Genomic DNA, 19264 nt, shown 5'->3' with positions numbered 1-19264 from the left:
TGTGTGGAGCTAAGATGGATATGGGAGAGAGGAGAGGGGAACAGGAGCCAAAAACATAGAGGAGTCTTTTGATGGCTGCACAGAGGTCTGGCTCTTTTCCTTGTTCTATTCCCTAGTTTGTAGCATGATTAGATTTTAAAATAATTTGTCTCCCATTTAACAGCAACAGGAGGGCTGAATCCTCACCGGTTGTTCTTAATTCAACCAATAGCTTTCCTAAGGGGTCTTTTAGATAAATTGAAGCACTGAAATCCTCTTTCATGTCTGCATCATTCATTGTTTCGTGAGAACTCATGCAGGCAGGGGAGCTTTGTTTTTATTTTGGGGGTAAGTTCTTTGGCAGGTGGAACCTTTGATGCCCTCAGCAGGCACAGCAGCAGAGCCAGGGACACAGAGCCTAGATGCTCCAGAAGTGACCAGGTCCAGCCTCTCACCTTTCTGATGGGATTAGGATGGGTGCCCACAGCAGTGGGCCTTGGCCACGGTCCTCAGGCGGGAGGAAGTGCTTGGCATGGGGCTCAAGCTTCATTCTCTGTACTGTCATGCACAGATCCAGGCTTCCTACGCTGGTGGCTCTCTCATCCAGGTACAACACTACAGGCACTGCCCCCCATACGTTTTGTAAGTAGCTGGAGAGAAGACTGACGTGCCTGGATCCTCTGTCAGGACCCCACCCTGAAGCCTGCAGTGGAGCTTTAGCATTGGGGATGGGGTGGGGCTAGTGTGTGTTCACTGCCTTCTCATTGTCTCATTTCAGTCCTTACACAGCATATTATCTTCCTCCAACAGTTGAGAAACCTGAGACTTGGGGAGGCTCAATAACTTGTCCAAGGTCACACAAGTACCCAGTGTTGTGAGAACTCCAGTGTGCCCAGTTCTTCACGAAGCACTGTTCTCCAGGAAGCACTGGGAGGTGGTCAGGGCTTAGTGCTGGGATTTAGTATTTTTCTGAGTGTTATTGCGTTCCTTCTGGAATCTATTCCCCGTAAGATTCCTTACGGGTCCTTTTATCAGTGCTGTGAGCGTTCTAGGTACCTGAGCCACCTTTGCTGGCATGTGGCCCCTGACCTCTCTCTTCCCTTGCAGAGACCGTGTGTAAGACGGGCATGGTGCTGCTGTGTGGGGAGATCACCTCCACGGCCATCGTGGACTACCAGCGGGTGGTGAGAGACACCATCAAGCACATCGGCTATGACGACTCTGCCAAAGGTGGGGCAGCAGTCCTCTGGGCCAGCACGGTTGATGGCTCTGCGAGAGAGTCCACCAACACCAAGCACGTCAAATCTGAGCCCCTGGTCTGTGGAAGTGCAAATAGTAGCAGGAGAGGAACCCCCTGCCTGCCCACAGTCAAGGGCCCCATTGAGCTAGCACATGCCCATTGCTGTTGCATTGGTCTTGTTTAGGAGACACCTGTTGTCTTAGTGCTGGTAAGGCTTTGAAAGAGAAAGTCACACTGAGGAAAGGGAGTTGGGACGTCACCTCTGTGCTGGTCATATACGCTCTGTATGTGCTGTCTTGTTTAATCCTTTCTGAAATGCTGGTATACTTATTATGCAGGTGAGGAAGTAGAAGACGTAAAGAATTTGTATGAGGTAACATGATCAGTGAGTGGCAGACCAAGGTTCGGACTCTTGGGCTTCCACTAAAAGATGCCATTGTAGACATAGAAGAAGGTGAGGCATTGCAGCACCGGTACTGATAGCAGATGCACAGGCCAGGCTGGGGCCCAAGTCAGGCATGGCTCTGAGCTCAGGGAGGGCATCCCAGGTCAGCACCTGTGCCCCACCATGGGGGACTTGAAGCCGGGGAGAATTGAGGAGGAGCAGCAGTGGCCAGGCAGGGGCTGAGAGCTGGAAAGAACTGAGGCCACGAAGCAGAGGCCGAGAAGAGGGCTGGGTGGGCAAAGGCACCAGGGGCCGGCATGAGAAGACCCAGGTGCAAGGGTGGGTCTGAGGGCCTGTGTGCGTGGAATTCCAGTGTCAGGCTCAGCCCGAAGTTCTTAAAGGCCTCATGATGCCTTCTGGCATTAGATATTCAGGTCATCCCGGGTTTAAAGCAAAATCCCTTTTGGGTCTCAGCTCTTTCTGAACTCACCACCTTAAGCAGTGGCAGTGAAGGGCAGCCTTCCTGGACTGTCTGGGTTTGTTAATTTCTGCCCCATGTCACTTACTGGTTGTCAGGTGTGACGTGGTGTGGCAGGGATGACCACACCTGCACGTTTGTAAGCGAGAGAGCCTGATCCGTGAGAGAAAGCAGACACATGGAGTGTCAGTTCAGCCGGTCTGACAGGGTCGAAAGGACTCACAAGCAGTTAGCTTCACCTGAGCACGTGAGAGCATGTTTTGAGGGGTTTCAAGAATCCCCGGGAAGAGAAGCAGTGGGTGCAGGTTAATTCTCCTCGGGACACGTGGAACATTCATGAGGAAACACACTGCCCCAAGCAGCCGCCTCCTGGCAGGTCCCCACGCGGAGCCTGCTCCCTACTCCACCAGGAAAACCCAGTCTGTGCGCTTACATGTGGGCCTCGTTCAAGGGCGGCCTTTGTTCCACGTGAGGTACAGAGGATCCCAGGAGGCGAAGTCCCCTAGAAGGGAAAAGGGAGAGGGGGACGTCTGGCAATGGGCCAAGTTTCTGTGTGCCCCAGGCTGATGTGTGCCTGCACCGGGGCGCGGCCCACGGTCGAGTGGGGTCTGAGAAGCGGGTTCAAGGCAGAGGGACCATAGTAGCAGAAGGTGGAGGTGGAGCAGTGTACCGTGTGCACCGTCAAGCCTCACTTCATTTTGGCTGAAGGAAAAGTGTGGGGATGCGATTTAAGGTCCTGGGGTCAGGAGAAAATGGCTGTAGAGTGATATTCTGAGGAGTTGCGGTTTTGTTCTTTGAAACAGTGGTCACGAACAATACACTGGATCTGTTTTTAATGAGCCCATTCTGGCAGTGTGAATAGGAGAACAGAAAGAGGTGACTGCAGTTCAGGGCACGGTTGGTCATCCTGTCCCTAGTGCGTGGCCCTGTGTGGGGGCGTCTGTTGCACACATCCCGGTGGCCTGCCGCAGAGCCCAGTAGCTGACCAGGGAGGGGAAGGGCGTTGTGCGCAGGGCTGCTCCCTGAATCCGTCCTCAGCATGCAGGCCCGGGGCGGGCAGCCCTCTACCTCTGAGCCTGAGCCTGGGGAGGGGCTGGGACCCTGAGCACTTCTCTTTGCCCTGTCTCCGTGTGCGTCCCAGGAGGGGGTGCTGGCTCCAGATCCCTCCGAGTGGTGTGAGTGCCCTGTTTCTGCTCGGTGAATTTAACGCCTTGGTGAGGCACACATCTGGGCTTCTGAGCTCTGTGCACTGAGGCTCAAACTGGGTCTGGGGGGGTGCCTCTGAGGAGACTGAGGGCAAGGGGCCAAGGCCATAGGTCACCCCCTCACTGTGCACCTCGAGCAGTGCTGGTGTGACCTGTCTTTCATGCTGCGAGTCTGTGTAGACATGTGTGAGGGACCCGTGCTCTTCCTCATCCTGGGCATCCACTCTGGGCCTAGGCTGACCCAGCTAGTTAGAGCCTACCCACCCAGCCCTGGGCCCACAAGGGAGCGCAGCCGTCCGTCTGCGAGTGCCCACACAGGCTTGCTTCCCACTGCCCAGGCTTCGACTTCAAGACCTGCAATGTGCTGGTGGCTTTGGATCAGCAGTCCCCTGATATCGCCCAGTGTGTTCACCTAGACAGAAACGAACAGGACGTGGGTGCAGGAGACCAGGTAACTTCCCCTTCTGCACGGGCTGGGTCAGGCCTTCACGGTGGAGTGGCCTGTCTCAGACCTGACGCTGGCTGCGTGGAGGAGCTGGCTGCTGAAGTTCATGAGTAACGGGGTCGGTCACTGGGGTGGACCCACATTCTAGTCTGACAGCCTGGGAGCCACGAGCCAGGCTTGGGGCGTGCTGGATACCCTGCTTCCCTGGAGTGGGCTTCAGGGCCTGGCCATACTGTGGAAGGCTGTGGTCACTAATGCCCGATTTTGGCTTTTCCCCCCTTCTAGATGGGGGTCAGGGATCCCGTCTTCCCTCCACAAGGGCCCAGTGCAGGGTTCCATACATGAGACAGCCAATGAGTGCTTGCTGAAGTGAGATTTTAGATGAGAAGCAAGTTGCTGTCCGGCTTCCCCCTACTACAGGGTCTGATGTTCGGCTATGCCACCGATGAGACTGAGGAGTGCATGCCCCTCACCATCGTCCTTGCTCACAAGCTCAACGCCCAGATGGCAGATCTGAGACGCTCTGGTGCCCTCCCCTGGCTGAGGCCGGACTCCAAGACGCAGGTGAGCTTTCTCCTCCTGCCGCCTGAGCTCTCTAGGCAAACTTTGTAGTTGTTGTTAGGTGCCCTCGAGTCGGTTCCGACTCACAGTGACCCTACAGGACAGAGTAGAACAGCCCGTAGGGTTTCCAAGGAGCAGCTGGTGGGTTCAAACTGCCGACCTTTGGGTTAGCAGCTGAGTTCTTAACCACTGCACCACCAGACAAACTTTAAGAACCCTGAAATCCTCTGGATTCTTGTCACGTTTAACATCAAAGTATGTAGTCTGGCTACTCAAAGAATTGTTGATTTTTATAAGAGCTATTTGTTTGAAGGGAGACCTGGTGGCGCAGTGGTTAAAGCACTCAGTCGCTAACTGAAATTTCGGCGGTTTGAACCCACCCGTCCTTCCTCTGGAGAAAGATGTGGCAGTCTGCTTCTGTAAAGATTTACAGCTTTGCAAACCCTATGTGGCAGTTCTCTGTCCTGTAGTGTTCCTATGAGTCAGAATCCACACGATGGCAGTGGGTTTGGTGGTTTTGTTTATTTATTTGGAAAATTTTCAGTTCTAGGCTTTTTTTCCCCAACGTTTTATTATGAAAAAATTTTAAAAATACAGAGACATTGAAAGAAGAGGTCTAGGTGATTTGACTCCTTAACATATGTCGACTCTGGTGACTCCCTATTTCCTGCCACTCGCTTACTGTTCCCGGCTTCCAGGCTTTGTGATTGCCGTCTTTCCCTACACAGGTCTCTGGCGTGAACAAGGCTGTCTGTGCTGTCTGGGTCTCACGGTGGCTTTTTCCTGTCTTCGTTTCTCACAAAGAGGCTCTGCTTTTGCTGTTTGCAGCTCCTCGTCCTGTGGCCCCAACCTCTGAGCCCTGCAGTGTTGAAATCCACGCTGGGGCACTATTTGAAGGCCATCAGTGATGCAAGCCTTCAGACCTCTCCTCCACCTTTTCCCTCCATGTGCCTTGCCCCGGTGACCCCTGATGACACCATGACGTCTTTCCTGCTGGTTCCCTCCCTTGCCCCCCTTGTGGCTCCGGCGGGTGGCTCCCCTGGTTCTGGGCCCTTCCTCCACCACACTCTCCCTTCTGTCCACACTGCGGCTCGAGTTTCCCTCCACACACTCAGTAACCAAATCTTCAACTGCAGGCCTCTCTCAAACACCAGCCCATTTCTCCTGTACCCTGCCAGCCCGCTGTGTGCCGCTGTGGCCACCTCCCACTCAGCTGCAAGGGTTGGGAGCGCCCTTCCCCAGTCCTGCCAGAGCTCCTCTGCCTCCACCGACGTGTGCTCCCGCCTTCCCTGCAGAGCGTCCTCTGCCTGTTGCCTTGACTGGGCCAGTGCGGGGCCTCCTGGCAGTCCTTCTCATCCCCACCCCACCCTGCTGGGAGCCTCCCCTCACTTCCCGGGGCTTCACGTTTAATTTCCTGATTCCTGCCCTGTATCCTCCAGAACTCTCTGCTTCCTACAGAAAAAAATCCCCATTAGTCATTCTGGCATTCAAAGCCTTCCATCTTTACCTTCTCCACCCCACCCCCACCCCACAAGCCTTTGCACTGCGCTCCCTTGTTTCTCTCTCTCCACAGTCTTTCTTAGGCCCCTGCCTGCCCCTCAGTGGCCAGCACGGCTCCCGCCTCCTCACAACGTCTTTCCTGCCACCGCCAGCACCTTCTTCTGCTCCTGCACGTGGCATTTGGCATGTGTGGTTTTACAGCTCGGCGGTGGGTGTGTGGCTGTTACTCCAGTTGCACAGACCATATGCAGAGGTGGCACAGGATCTGTGCCCGGGTCTAGAAAGTGCAGGTGTGCCATCGGCGTGACCCCAAGCTGAGAAGCTGAATCTGCATCCATCAGCTAAAGTACTTAGATCGTGATGGCGCCAAATGAAACAAGTGTGGAGAGTGGGTCTGCCCTGGCCTGGAACTCCACGCGCTGTGATATACATACAGGGTGGGAGTTCACAGAAAGGAGATCTGAGAGCAGAGACAGGACAGGGACAGGGGCTGACCGCGCTTCCCTTTTGCTACCCACCTACCAGACCAGCTGATGTAGGGAGGCCCCTTCTTTTTGCTTAGATAAGAAATCGGAGGTTTCTGAGTCTAGGAGGCAGCAGGGGAGGGGAGAGAGGAAAGAACGGGCTCTTTCAGGCTTCCCTTCCTGCAAGGTACACTGAGCTCTCTTACAAATGCTCCCTCAGATACCAGAGCCTGCCCCACTCCTTGCCAGCTGGCCCATGAGTCCCAGGCTGGCTGGCAGGCAGAGGGTGGGGGTGTGAGTTGGCCTGCAGGTTCTCAAGGACCCCTTGGCCAGCCTGTGGGCAGTCTGGCTGACTTCCCACAGCTCCACCTGTGAGAGGCAGTGCCGGGAAGTCAGCTCTGTTTGTAAAGGATTTCCATCATCTGACCAGAGTGTTGACTGTGAACAGGATGGGCCTTTGCACCTGAGCAAATTCTTGCTGCTGATATTGGGAATGGGGGGACAGCGGGATGGCTAGTTTTGTACCTGGTCAGAGTTGTGTTTTCCACACTGTTTCCCCACATCTTGTTGATGCAGTGAGATAAGAGCAGAGCTTGGGGCCCTTTGTTCTGCTGCCAGTTGGTGGGTCTGCCAGGGTTTTGCCGGAAGGGGAAGGTGCTGTACGGGAATAACAGTGTGTGGGCCTCCACAGCTCCTTGGGGTGTGAAGACCTGGCCCTCCAACCTGCTGGGGGACCCCTCTAGAAGCCTCACACCCCATCCTCTGTGTGCACAGTGAAGCATGAAGGGGATGCTCTCTGTGTGCTCAGGGTTCTTTCTCTTCCTTCTTCCAGAACTCACCCCATTCCTCTTTGGCCAGAATACAGCGTGGGAGTCTCATGTAGACCCAGTGCTAACTTGTGGGTGTCTGAGGGGCCTTGGGCTGGCCCAGCCCCAGAGAGGCACAGTGAGCTGCCCCAGGTCCTGTAGGGCCTAGGTAGGGAGAAGCCCTCTGCCCATGGCAGTGTCCTACCAGGACTGCCTGCCAGAGCTGTATTCCTGCAGGCAGCACACGTCCTGGGCACCCTGACACCACTCGTGTGGGCCCACACTGCCCTGGGCAGCATGGGGCCTATGGCCCAGCATGCCCCTCTGGTCTGGAGTGGTGTTAGGCCATGCAGCTCAGGTCAGATCCCTGCTCCCCTGGCTGTGTGGTCCTGACAAAGGTGTTTGCCTTCTGGAGCCTCAGCTTTCTTGTCTGTAAAATGGGGTGGTCACAGCCCCTCACAGCACAGGTGTGTGTGAAGTCAGTGTTAGCTCTTTCCCAGGCTCTCTGCCTTCCCCTCCCTCGCTTCACTCTGCACACCAGGGCTCCCGGCTGTCCTCCCTGGTCATCCAGAAGAGCTGGTCTGTGGCATTGGACCTGCAGGCCCATGGGTGTGTGGGGAAGCACGAGCCCAGAAGACAGGGGCACTCTGTCCACCGTGGGGAGGACATGGGCTCTCCAGCTCTCTTTGGCCTTGCACTGCTGCCTGCGGGACTTCAGACACACACTTCACAACCCACAGGCTCATTTTTCTCATTGGGAAAGTGGGGACCGCAGTCCCTTGCTCACTGTGATGGCTTAAACGTTAGTTGGTGATGCATGGAATGGACATGGTGCTGGCCCCGGATGGCAGGGATGTCTCGGCAGCCTGACCTGAAGGGCATCACGGCAGCATCCTCCCCTCCAGGGGCATTTGCTCATGCTCTCTGGCTGGCATCTAGAGCTGCCCTTGCTGCTTCCTCTCTCTGTCACACTGGCCCAGCTCCTCTCACCCTGCCCCTTCAGCAGGCCGACCTGCTGGCCCCACATGCATCTGGAACCCTCCATGTATGGCCCATGGACCCCTGTGCTCCCGGGCTGGGGCAGGGATACCTTGGCCCTAGGCCATGGAGGTCAACAGAAGGCTTTGGCTGGGGGACATTTGGGGCCTCCAGGGTGCTCTGAGACAGGAGGGGGTGGCTCGTGGTCACAAGTTGAGAGGAAATGCCAGAGCACCTGAGACTCCGGATTTTGTGGGATTAAAAGCTCTGCCGAGTCATCCCTGGCATGAGGCAGGTGTTCAAATGGGTGGGTTAGCTTCCTGAGGCCACTGTGGGCAAGAGGCCACCTGGGTCCCCGAGCGCCTGGCCATCCCTGATGTCTGCACCTGGCACCCACATGCAGGGCAGGGCCTCAGTACGTCTTCCACTCCGACCGGCAGGTGACAGTCCAGTACGCACAGGACCGTGGTGCGGTTATCCCTGTGCGCGTCCACACCATCGTCATCTCTGTGCAGCACAATGAGGACATCGCGCTGGAGGACATGCGCTCGGCCCTGAAGGAGCAGGTGATCCGGGCCGTGGTGCCGGCCAAGTACCTGGACGAGAACACCATCTACCACCTGCAGCCCAGTGGGCGGTTCGTCATCGGAGGCCCCCAGGTGTGCCCCGCCTCTGGTCCGGAGCCACAGGCCACTGCAGTTGCTCCACGTGGGATGGCCTGCGCTGGCTGCAGACCCGAAGCGCAGTCAGTGGACCTAGCCTCGGTCACATGCTCAGCGAGTGGGAGAGGGATGGGCTTATGTCCCTAGGATCCCCGTTTAGTGCTTCCTGCCAGGCCCTCACCTCCAGACACCCCAAATGGCTGGCATAGCTGCCCACAGCTGCTCTCCCTGCCAAGATGCTGACTCACCACAGTGGTGTTTGCTCATGAGCTCTGATGGGCACCAAGGTGCATCAGAGGTCTCTGAGATGGGAACACCTGCTGCCCCTTCCCGCTGCCCAGCAGGAGTGAGGAGGAATGGGTGCTGTGGAGAGGCTGCTGACCCCTGCAGGGCTTCCACTGGGGATGTGCTGCCACCAAGCCGAGCCCCCATAACAGGTTCTATGAGCAAAGCTACTGAGAAACACAGGTGGAAGGAAAGGAGAGCTGATGTTTTCTTAAAACACTTCTCAAAGCCTAGATGTGCTACCGTGAACTGTGGATCTTTAAGGGGGGGGATACAGTATGCAGACATTCCCCAGATCACTTAACCTAGAGCCCCCGCCCTTTAAAGACTTCTCTGTTGCTGTGGTGCCCAGAGCAGACGTGTGGCACCTGCAGTGAAGTCACCAGTCTGCCGGCGCCACGGCCCAGGGCTGTCTTATCACAGTGCGGTATCCCCCTGCGGTCGAGTTTCTCACTGTGACTGACTCATAGAAACAAAGGCATTGGGAGCGGGCTGTGACCCTGGAAAACCTCTGGCCCGTCTTCCTTAGGCACCACCTCGTTGTCTTCACTGGCTGGTGGCCCAGTGGGGATTAGAGCCCAGGGCTGCTTCTGGGCTGACCCCCAGCCAAGGGGCCTTTGGAACACACCTGCCGGCATTGTCCTCTGGAGCTCAGGCTCTTCCTTCCCTCTGCAGGGGGATGCAGGAGTCACTGGCCGTAAGATCATTGTGGATACCTATGGTGGCTGGGGCGCTCACGGTGGTGGCGCCTTCTCCGGGAAGGACTATACCAAGGTGGACCGCTCGGCCGCATACGCTGCCCGCTGGGTGGCCAAGTCCCTGGTGAAAGCCGGGCTGTGTCGGAGAGTGCTTGTGCAGGTAGGGAGAGTACCTGTGCAGGTGGGGAGAGTGTCTGTGCAGGTGGGAGAGTGTACAGGTGGGGAGAGTGTCTGTGCAGGTGGGGAGAGTGTTTGTGCAGGTGGGGAGAGTGTGCAGGTAGGGAGAGTGTCTGTGCAGGTGGGGAGAGTGTCTGTGCAGGTGGGGAGAGTGTCTGTGCAGGTGGGGAGAGTGTCTGTGCAGGTGGGAGAGTGTGCAGGTAGGGAGAGTGTCTGTGCAGGTGGGGAGAGTACCTGTGCAGGTGGGGAGAGTGTCTGTGCAGGTGGGGAGAGTGTCTGTGCAGGTGGGGAGAGTACCTGTGCAGGTGGGGAGAGTGTCTGTGCAGGTGGGGAGAGTGCAGGTGGTGAGCTACCGGTACAGGTAGGCAGCTCCCTGCATGCTGACCTAGCCTTTCCTCCTGACGAGCGCCTGGAGCAGTTCTGCCCTAGTAGGAGATGTTGGCCTGGCAGGAAAGCCAGTTACTTTTCCCAAATATTGTGACTCTGTGTGCTGTGTTGGGTGCTGTGGCAGATCCTCAGAAAACCTGGGGGGAGGAAAACAAAATTCTTTAGGGAGGCTGAGGAGCTCCTATGGAGACTGCCCCTGGAAAGCTGTGGGAGTTTTCTAGGCAGACAGGTGGGGGCTCCCCTTCCTGAGGACTCTGTGGGGGTAGGGGGCGAGCAGAAGCACCTGTCCCCCTGACCTGTCTCTCTGCAAGGTTTCCTACGCCATCAGTGTGGCGGAGCCACTGTCCATCTCCATCTTCACCTATGGAACCTCTCAGAAGACAGAGAGAGAGCTGTTGGATGTGGTGGACAAGAACTTCGACCTGCGGCCTGGAGTTATTGTCAGGTAAAGCAGCCCCTACTGCTCCACCAGGACCACCTCCCCCTGCCCAGCATTTCACAGACAGAAGAGGCTTTCAACTTCTCAGAAATAGGGGGGTCTCCAAGTCTCTGACCCAGCAGAAAACACTCCCCAAATGCAGGGGTATCTAGTTTCCAGGTTGGAGTAGGCCATGCAGATCCCTGCTAGTCCAGCAGACAGTGACTCTGGGTGTCTCTGAGCAGACAGGAAGCCGGGGGCGTCTCATAAGTCTTGTGGCTAAGAATGGAGTCCGTTCCCTGGGTTCTCCTTCCCATGCCATCCATGCTCTGGAGCATGGCGGTGTCGTGGTTGGTCTGGACCTGGGTCGGTGCAGTGGAAGGAGAAAGGCACAGAGGCCTGGGTTCAAATCCTGGCTCCTGGTGCTCCAGTGTGAACCTCTGAGCCTTGGCTTCCTCATTCTAAGTGGGGCCAAGGGGCCTGGAGGTGCAGAGGAATTGCTCTGTGGGTGGTGAAGCTCCATGTGGTTTGACTGCTATCCTGTCAGTCACCCGCATGTGGAAGTGGGAGGAGGCAGCACAGCCTCTCCCTTTCTCAGATGACTTTCTTCTGCTCGCTACACAGGGATTTGGACTTGAAGAAGCCCATCTACCAGAAGACAGCATGCTATGGCCACTTCGGAAGAAGCGAGTTCCCTTGGGAAATTCCTAAGAAGCTTGTGTTTTAGGGCTGGTGGGCCAGCCTGGCCTGTGCGGGCCTGACCCCGCCCTGGAGGTGTCTGTGCGGTAGGATTCCCTTCTCCACAACCCCAACTCTCAAGTTCCCCAAGCCCCAGGCCACCTCTTTTAGTGTCCCTCTCAGCCCCTGATGTCACCCTGTTGTGTACGACCCATGAATGGCCGGAGGAGGGACTTCCTGGTGCTGGAGTCAGGCCTCCTGAGGAGAGCTGCAGGGATCCCCGCCTCTCCCTCAGACAGGCTGCTGTAATTTGCCTTTGGAAAAACCACCCCTTCCCCCTCATTCTCTTCCCCAGCCTACAGCCCAGCTAGCTCCTCCCCATAACCCCACAGGTGCCAAGGGTGCAATTCTCACAGACCCCAGAGACTTGAGGGTCTGGGTGCTGGGCCTCCCACCGCATCTGCAGCCTCTGAGCTGAGGCCTGGCTGGGGTAACAGGCTGACACCTCTCAAGCATTTACAGTGTGCCAGGACTGAGCTAAACGCTGCTCTCATTTCTGCTTCACCACGACACAGTGAGGCATCATTTCCTAAACCCGGCCCATTGCCGTGGAGTCGATTCCATTTCATAGAGACCCTATAAGATGGAGTAGAACTGCCCCATATGGTTTCCAAGGCTGCAATCTTTACAGGAGCAGACTGCCACATCTGTCTCCCATGGAGTAGCTGGTGGATTTGAACCATCGACATTTCCATGAGCAGCTGAGCACTTAACCACTGCACCACCAGGGCTCCTTAACATCTCCTACAACCCCCTTTATAAATAGGTAAACTGAGGCACAGGCTGTCTAGGTAGCTCTCACGAGGCCCCACAGGTGCACACATCAGAGCCTGGGCTGGAGTCCTGGGCTTTGACACAGGAGCTCGTACATCACTCCCTCATGCCAGGAACAGACCTGCACAGAGATAAAGAGATTGAAATGAGGCTGTGGATCTGGACTGAAGGGGTTAGGGTTGCTGGACACTCGCAGATTACCCCAGATGCTCTTGGTGAGTCCTTGGTAATGGTCTGCAAAGCCAGGAAGGAAACAAAGGGTTATTTCATTGGTCCCTCAGACTGAGCTGTGTATCCTGGCCCACGGAGTGGCTGGGGTTTGGAATGAAGAAGCAGCCGCATAGTCCCAGCCCCCTGACCACACTGGGATATGCAGGGTTAGGCTTTTGCACCTCTGGATAGGTAGGGGTGGGACCAGGCCCGGTACTAGCCCTAGTCTTGTCCTAGTACAGGGGCGGCCTCTTAGATCAGGGAAGGGGGAGGGTGGTGTTGCTGAGCCCTGTGTACTTCACATCTTTCTCCTTCCTTGGCCATTTCTGGCCCTGCAGGCTGAGTGCTGCTGGAGTAAGTGGGTGGGCTTCAGATACCCCTTCCAGAGAGGCCAGTCCTAAGACCCAAATAGCGAACGTTAAATAGGACCCAGGTGGCAGAGCCCGCCGCCTAGTGGTGGACAAGTTGGCAGAGATTGATTGAGGAGATTCTGGCTTTTCCAGCTGCACCCTCACCCGTCTTCTCTTCCATGAATAGCAAAAACTGCCCCACTTGCTTCAGTCTGGACCCCTCACGCAGCATATCTGCCTTCTTCCCAGCTCCCAGGACCACAGGCCTTGTGGGCTTCTTTCCAGGCACAAGGTAGCTGGTTCTGGTGGGGACAGGCAGTCCAGGAAGCCTCCGCTGGGCCCCCGGCCTGGGGCACAAAGACCCCAGGTTTCCCTTTGCATCAGTGGAAAGAGGCCCTTTGGGACAGAAAAGGAAGTCCAAATGACCATAAAACCCTGCGGCTCGTATGTGATATGGAAGTGCTGTGTGGTCTCCGCAGGCTCCGCATATCCAGGCGGTCTCACATCCCTTACAGAAGAGGTGGGACCTGGCCATATTACAAGTGAAAATTCCAAATTCTGCAAGAGAAACAAGATCTTTTTGGTCAACATCATTGGAAACAAAAGTTCATATGAAACTAGGGACTTTATTTGTTAATAGTTCCTGCTAGAACAGTGAATAAAAATCCTACCCTATGCCTAGTCTTTGTCTGCAAAATCCTAGAGACCCCACCTCTTTGGCTGCGTTACTGATCCTCCACCCCTGGGACAGGCTTGGGTGTCCTGCCCTCCGGGTCCCTGACCTGGGCCTCGACAGCCGTCTATGTGAGGCACATCCAGCGTGGGCTGTTTTTCTCACCTGCAGGGACTGTGCTAAGTCAATGCATTCCCTTACTTATTCCTCGGCACACCTCGCCAAGGAATTCTCAGTAAACCCATTTTACAAATGAGGAAGCTGAGGCCCAAAGAGGGTCAGGAATGCAACCAAGGGTCCTGGCTAGGAGGCGGCTGCACTTTGGGAACGTAGGCTCTTTGTCCTGTGCGCTGCTGGCCCTGGTCCTCGTCTGAGTTTTGTCCTTCTGACCCTTCCTTACAGCCTCAGACCTGTGGTAAGATCAGCATGGGTGGCTGCTCAGGCCGGATTTGTACAAGGGTTGAAAAAGTGATTGAGTGAATGAGGTTGAGCTGGACAAGGGGTTTGATCTGCAGGGAGATGAGCCAGACCTTTAAATGGGTGCACATTTCCCTTTTGCACACTTTCTTCCACCATGAGGAGAGTAAGCATTGTTTTTTACTAGAAGGTTGTCCCTCAGTAGCCCTGCAGCCATAGCCTGAAGGTTGGCAATAGCTGACTGGGAGGTGGGCACTGTACTGCTTCCGGCAGCCGCTGGCTCTGCATAAGGTGTCAGACAGATTCAGTCCCGGCTCCTCCCCGCTCCTGGATGGGGCGGCTTGGGTGATACCCACCAAGGTAGCTTAGCTCCTGATATGATGAGACGGGCTGGTCTGGGGAGCACAGTGAAGACCTAGGGATGTGGCAAGAGGAAAGGAGGCCAAGGACAGAGGGTCTCATAGTCTCGTTTGGGACAGAGTCCATGTCCTGAAAGGCCACTAATGGGGTATGTCATGAGACATGCTGCACAGACAGTAACACACATTTTGCAAGAATGCATACAGACAATCCTGGAACACGTGGGAATGCTTACCTATGGGGGCCAGAGGTAAATAAAAATAATCAGTAACAGTTAAAACATAAACTAAACAGGTAATAATTAAAAATAGTCATGATTAATAAAATACTTAGTAACAATTTAAAAAATAAAACAATCAGTGAAAGCAAGAAGAAGAGCTATGAAGCCCACCAGCGCTAAAAATTCAGGGAGGTGAGGAAGTAGGGAAGGAGGTTGAGAACAAGCGGCCAGTGGAGCAGGAGAACCCCAGGAGCGTGGCTGTCCTCTAGCATGAGGGGGGGACCAACCTGTGAAAGGACAGGGAAGCATTAGAGGACAATGTGGAGCCGGAGGTTGTCCACCGAATTCAGCCCCGTGGAGGTTGTAGGTGACCGTGAAGTGGCCGTGCTCCCACCCAGGTATGATCCTTCAGTGTCTCCAGTACGTGCAGAGTAAACCCACGGAGAGTGATCCCCTGGTCCTGCCCATAGGCCCTGCCTGTGCCACCTCCGTGTCACTCTGGGCTCAGCCCCCCCACTCACCCCACTCAGCCCCCAGCTTCTTTTTCTCCCAAACAGGACCTTTGCACACATTGCCTTTCCTCCAGCGATGCTCCTCCCCGTCTTTGAAAGGTTGCCTCATCTCATCCCATAGGTCTCAGAGGACATTGCTAAGCTTCTGAAAGATCCTTGCCTGGAGAACCTCTTTTCTGCCCCATTCCATTTTTAGCTTCTTTTCCCGTGCTTACCGCAATGTGTATTGTGTATTTGCCTGTTTACTTCCCAGGGCCCTCTTGTCTTCACCCATGGCTCCTCCGAATCCCCTCAGTCTCAGCTGAAAAGTCACTCTCCCACATGTCCTCCTGCCTAAACACCCTCCGTCGGGTGTGCCCAGTGCCACCTTTCCCTTTCTGATCCTGGGCTATCAAAGGTTGTGACTCTTGAAGGATGTCCATGCTCACTCCGTTATGTCTGCCACCCCCACAGGCTCGCTGCTTCCGAGGTCTGGCCCTGTCTGCGTTGTTTCCATTGCACACCTGCTGCCCCAGTGCAGGGCCTGCTCAGAGCGGGTGCTGGACTTAGCACCGGCTGCATCAGAGAATGAATTCTAGGTGTTTCCTTGCCTCTCTCTCTCTGAGCAAAGAGGTTCTAAAATCCTGTCTCTGGTAGGACCCCACCACGCTCAGGTGCCCAGAGATGTGAATCACAATCATCAACAGAGTTCTTTTTTTTTAAGCACCTTTGAAGAGAGTAGTATTGTGACTATGAGAATTTATACAACTATCACTCAGCATTTTAGTTTTTTCAACACAGAAGTAAACTTCAGATGACAAACCCCATTTCCCACACACATGCCAGAGGAAGGTGACATTGGATGGGGCAGGCAGGCACTCAGGAGGTGTGTACTAACTTGGACTGAGAGACAGAAAGATGTATTTTTAGAGCAGGAGGTTATGATGTGGATCTGGTTGGGGTGAAAGGTTTAGGGCACGATCTTTAGAAGAAATTTTCCCCTATGACCCAGGCACAGGGCGAGAAGCGGCGTGACAGACACCAGGCTGTGGGCGTGAGGCGTCTTCCTGAGAGAGGTTAGAGGAATCAGGAAAAGGGGCTGTGCTCTGAGTCCTGCTCAGTCCAGCCCCAGATGCAGAGAAAAGCGGGTCCATGAATCCGAGGGAAGCGGAAACCAGCCGGAGGGACAGGAGAGCTCATGACCCTAGGGAGTCTGCATCCACCACGGCTCTGGGTGTCCCCAAAATAAGGGAGGTGGGGCCAGACCCATTTGATGTGGCTCTCACAGGACAGGGTGAAATCTGGAGGCCTTAAGGCAAACCACTTACCGAATCTGATTTCATAACAAGGGAATTCTTGTGCATTAGGGAAAAACCACAAAAGGTAAGTGACAGAACAGAAAATGTTTGCAAGGCCACACGGAATGAACCAAAAAACAACATGAAAGCAACAAATGGCCCCGTAGAAAATCAGCAAAATACTAGGACAGGAATAAACAAAGGCAAAGAAAGAAACAAAAAAAGCCATGAGAAAAGAAAAGTCGCTCAACCTTACTTATGTATCAAGAAATAAAAACTTCAAAGAAATGCCATGTTGACAAACAGATGACCGAAATAAAAGAGAGAAAAGTTGTCAAAATCCAGAGCTGGTAAAGATGTAAGGAAGTGGGCATTCCCAAACACAGTTACGGGGTGTCACTTGGTGCAGACTTTCTGGAGGGGACTTTGGTTCTTGTCTCTGGAAATGTAAGCCCTTGCATCAGAGGAGCCACCAGCACAGAGAGAGAGTACTTTGCTCCTGGGCCTGTGGGTTAGGTGCTGCCGTGGCCCGAGGACAGCAGGAGGGCAAGGCCAGTGTGTGCTGGATGGGTCAGGGTCAGGGTCAGGGCTGGGGGACTCTCAGGAAAACTCACGTCTGTTCTTGGCTACCAGAGAGCTGGGCTCCTCTCCTTTAGCCTAGGTGTGTGCTGGGGGGCTCCCCCCAGGGTGTCCTCAGGAGTCCCTACGGGATGGTCCCGGGACCAGACACCTGAGAGGTCCTCTCCTTCACAAGGCGAGGCTGTCCCTATCCTGGAGGTAGTATTCAGATCCCCTGTCACAGAGGAGGAAACTGAGGCTCAGGCAGACGAGGACACGTCTGAGGGCCATCCACTCTGTAAAGAGCAGAGGCTGTGTTGAGAACCAGGGGTAGGGCCTACGCTGTCCCTGTCCACCTCACCCCTGTCTCTGGGGACACTGCCCACCCAACACTGACCTCATGCCTGCTGCTCTGGAGTGACTGTTTCCAGGTGGGGAGGACCCTGGGACACAGCCTCTCCCTGCATTCTGAATGGGGTGTGCTCTCCTGCAGGGGGAAGCCCTGGTGTCCCTCTGGGAAAAGCTGGGGGCACTTCCCCCCTGGCCCCTGGCCCTGACCCTCACCTCCGGGGCTCTGCAGTCTTCCTGATGGGAGACTGTGGGGTATGGTGGGGCCACGTGACATGTGCGGGTGACCTGAGGCTGGGTGCTGTTCTGTCAGCCTTGGGCTGAGGGAAGCCCAGAGGCAGCCTCAGGGGCAGACCCCCTACACCTCCCCAAGCCCCGCCGCTGCCTCTCCTGTCCACCTCCCGGCCTGGGGCGCTGAAAGGCACGCGCTGGCCTTGCTTTACCAGCCTTTGTGTCTTTGGGTTTTTACTCTGTTTCTTTGCCGATTGGTTTTTTTAATGCCTGTCTGTCAGAAAAATATCACCAGGTAATCAGCTCTTGGATTTTGGTATCAAATTTTCTGATTTCTAACATATTTTAATTTGTTTTAATCTCATTTCTGTTTCTTCGATTTCCTTGTGTTTCTGTTTTCTATCTCTGACTTTTGCAGCTGCATGTTGGTTTTGGTGGATTCTCCATGAGGGAGTCCTGAAATTTCACCTGGTGGTTTCTGCTTCCATTTTTTTTACCTTGTTTCTAGTTTCATTAAGGTTCCTGGGTGGCACAGATGATGTGCTCAATTTATGATGCAATTTAGTAAAAGTACGATTGCTTATGTGAAATGAGTTTGAAAAACTAAAACAGATACAGGTACTTGTGAAGAAAAATGAGAAATGATATGATTTACAACCTCATGGGGTTTGGGAATTTGGACCAGCAGGGTGATGTGGAGCCCCAGTGAGGCCAGGAGGAAACTCCCTTCCGTTTTCTGCATGGGGATGTCAGGGAAACCCAGCACCTGAGGGAGGATGAGGACAAGGACCTCTTGGTGGGAAGCCAGCTCAAGGGGTTCACCAGGCTTCATGGAGGAGAAGAGGAAGAGGGCAGCCTGTTGCCGTGAACTCCCCATTTGAATTCACTGGAAACATGAAAAGGAGTACTTTTACAAAGGGAAAGAATCACACACACAAATGCTATCCCGTGCATTGCTTGCAACCAGTGTCTGTCAGCTAGGAGTTGTCTTTGTACCCATTTTACAGGTGAAATGACTAAGACCCACTGCAGGGCCACTGTTCTCAATGAAGAGTAGAGCCCCCGTTGGGCATGAATCCTCTTCACTCCCCTCCCTTGTTTTGGTGCACGTGATGGGGAATGCATGGCTGGGCACCCCTCTAGGGTGGGGAAGATGGTGACTGGCATCAGCTCACTGGCCTGGGAATGGTTCTCCTTGGGCCTGAAATGCTCCTCTTGCAGGGGGAGGGCTGCAGGCTTGGAAACCAGCGCTGGCATGGGGTGTCCCACGGCCCTTCTGCGTGAGGAGGCCCGTCCATGTCCCCACAGTGGCCCGTCTGCTAACCTCCAGGGTCTATTGCTCTGTTCAGGATTGGCCTGCCCACTCTACCAAACGTGGGCCCATAGGTGGGTGGAGGCCCCAGGACTTACATGCAGCAGTCAGTTGTATCCCTCCTCCTGGGCAAATGGGAGGCTCAGAGGCAGCCTCAGGGTCACAACCCCAGCCGGGCAGCCCCCTAGGGAACTGGCCACACACACGCAGACACACACACACACAGACATGACACACACACACACACACAGACACACACACACAGACACACACACACAGACATGACACACGCACACAGACATGACACACACACACAGACATGACACACATACACAGACACACACACACAGACATGACACACACACAGACACACACACACACACAGACACACACACACAGACATGACACACACACAGACATGACACACACACACACAGACATGACACACACACAGACACACACAGACACACAGACACACACACAGACACACACACAGACACACACACAGACACACACACACAGAGACATGACACACACACAGACACACACACAGACATGACACACACACACAGACATGACACACACACAGACATGACACACACACAGACACACACAG

At 54.9% G+C, this 19264-nt stretch overlaps 1 protein-coding gene across 1 annotated transcript in view; it reads left to right on the top strand.

Annotated features, from left to right (window-relative positions):
• MAT1A (methionine adenosyltransferase 1A) overlaps positions 1-11395 on the top strand; it is a 20085-nt gene extending 8690 nt beyond the window's left edge. The window contains exons 3-9 of the mRNA XM_004389889.1: positions 1087-1209; positions 3626-3738; positions 4153-4296; positions 8482-8700; positions 9664-9846; positions 10562-10695; positions 11293-11395. Coding sequence (XP_004389946.1) covers positions 1087-1209; positions 3626-3738; positions 4153-4296; positions 8482-8700; positions 9664-9846; positions 10562-10695; positions 11293-11395 — 1019 coding nt within the window. The remainder of the gene's footprint in view (positions 1-1086; positions 1210-3625; positions 3739-4152; positions 4297-8481; positions 8701-9663; positions 9847-10561; positions 10696-11292) is intronic.
• The last annotated feature ends 7869 nt before the right edge of the window (positions 11396-19264 follow it).

Source organism: Trichechus manatus, unplaced genomic scaffold, assembly GCF_000243295.1.
Source record: "Trichechus manatus latirostris isolate Lorelei unplaced genomic scaffold, TriManLat1.0 scaffold00265, whole genome shotgun sequence".
NCBI lineage: Eukaryota > Metazoa > Chordata > Mammalia > Sirenia > Trichechidae > Trichechus > Trichechus manatus.
Note: the sequence above shows the minus strand (reverse complement) of the source record. Positions and strands in the feature narration are given on the sequence as shown.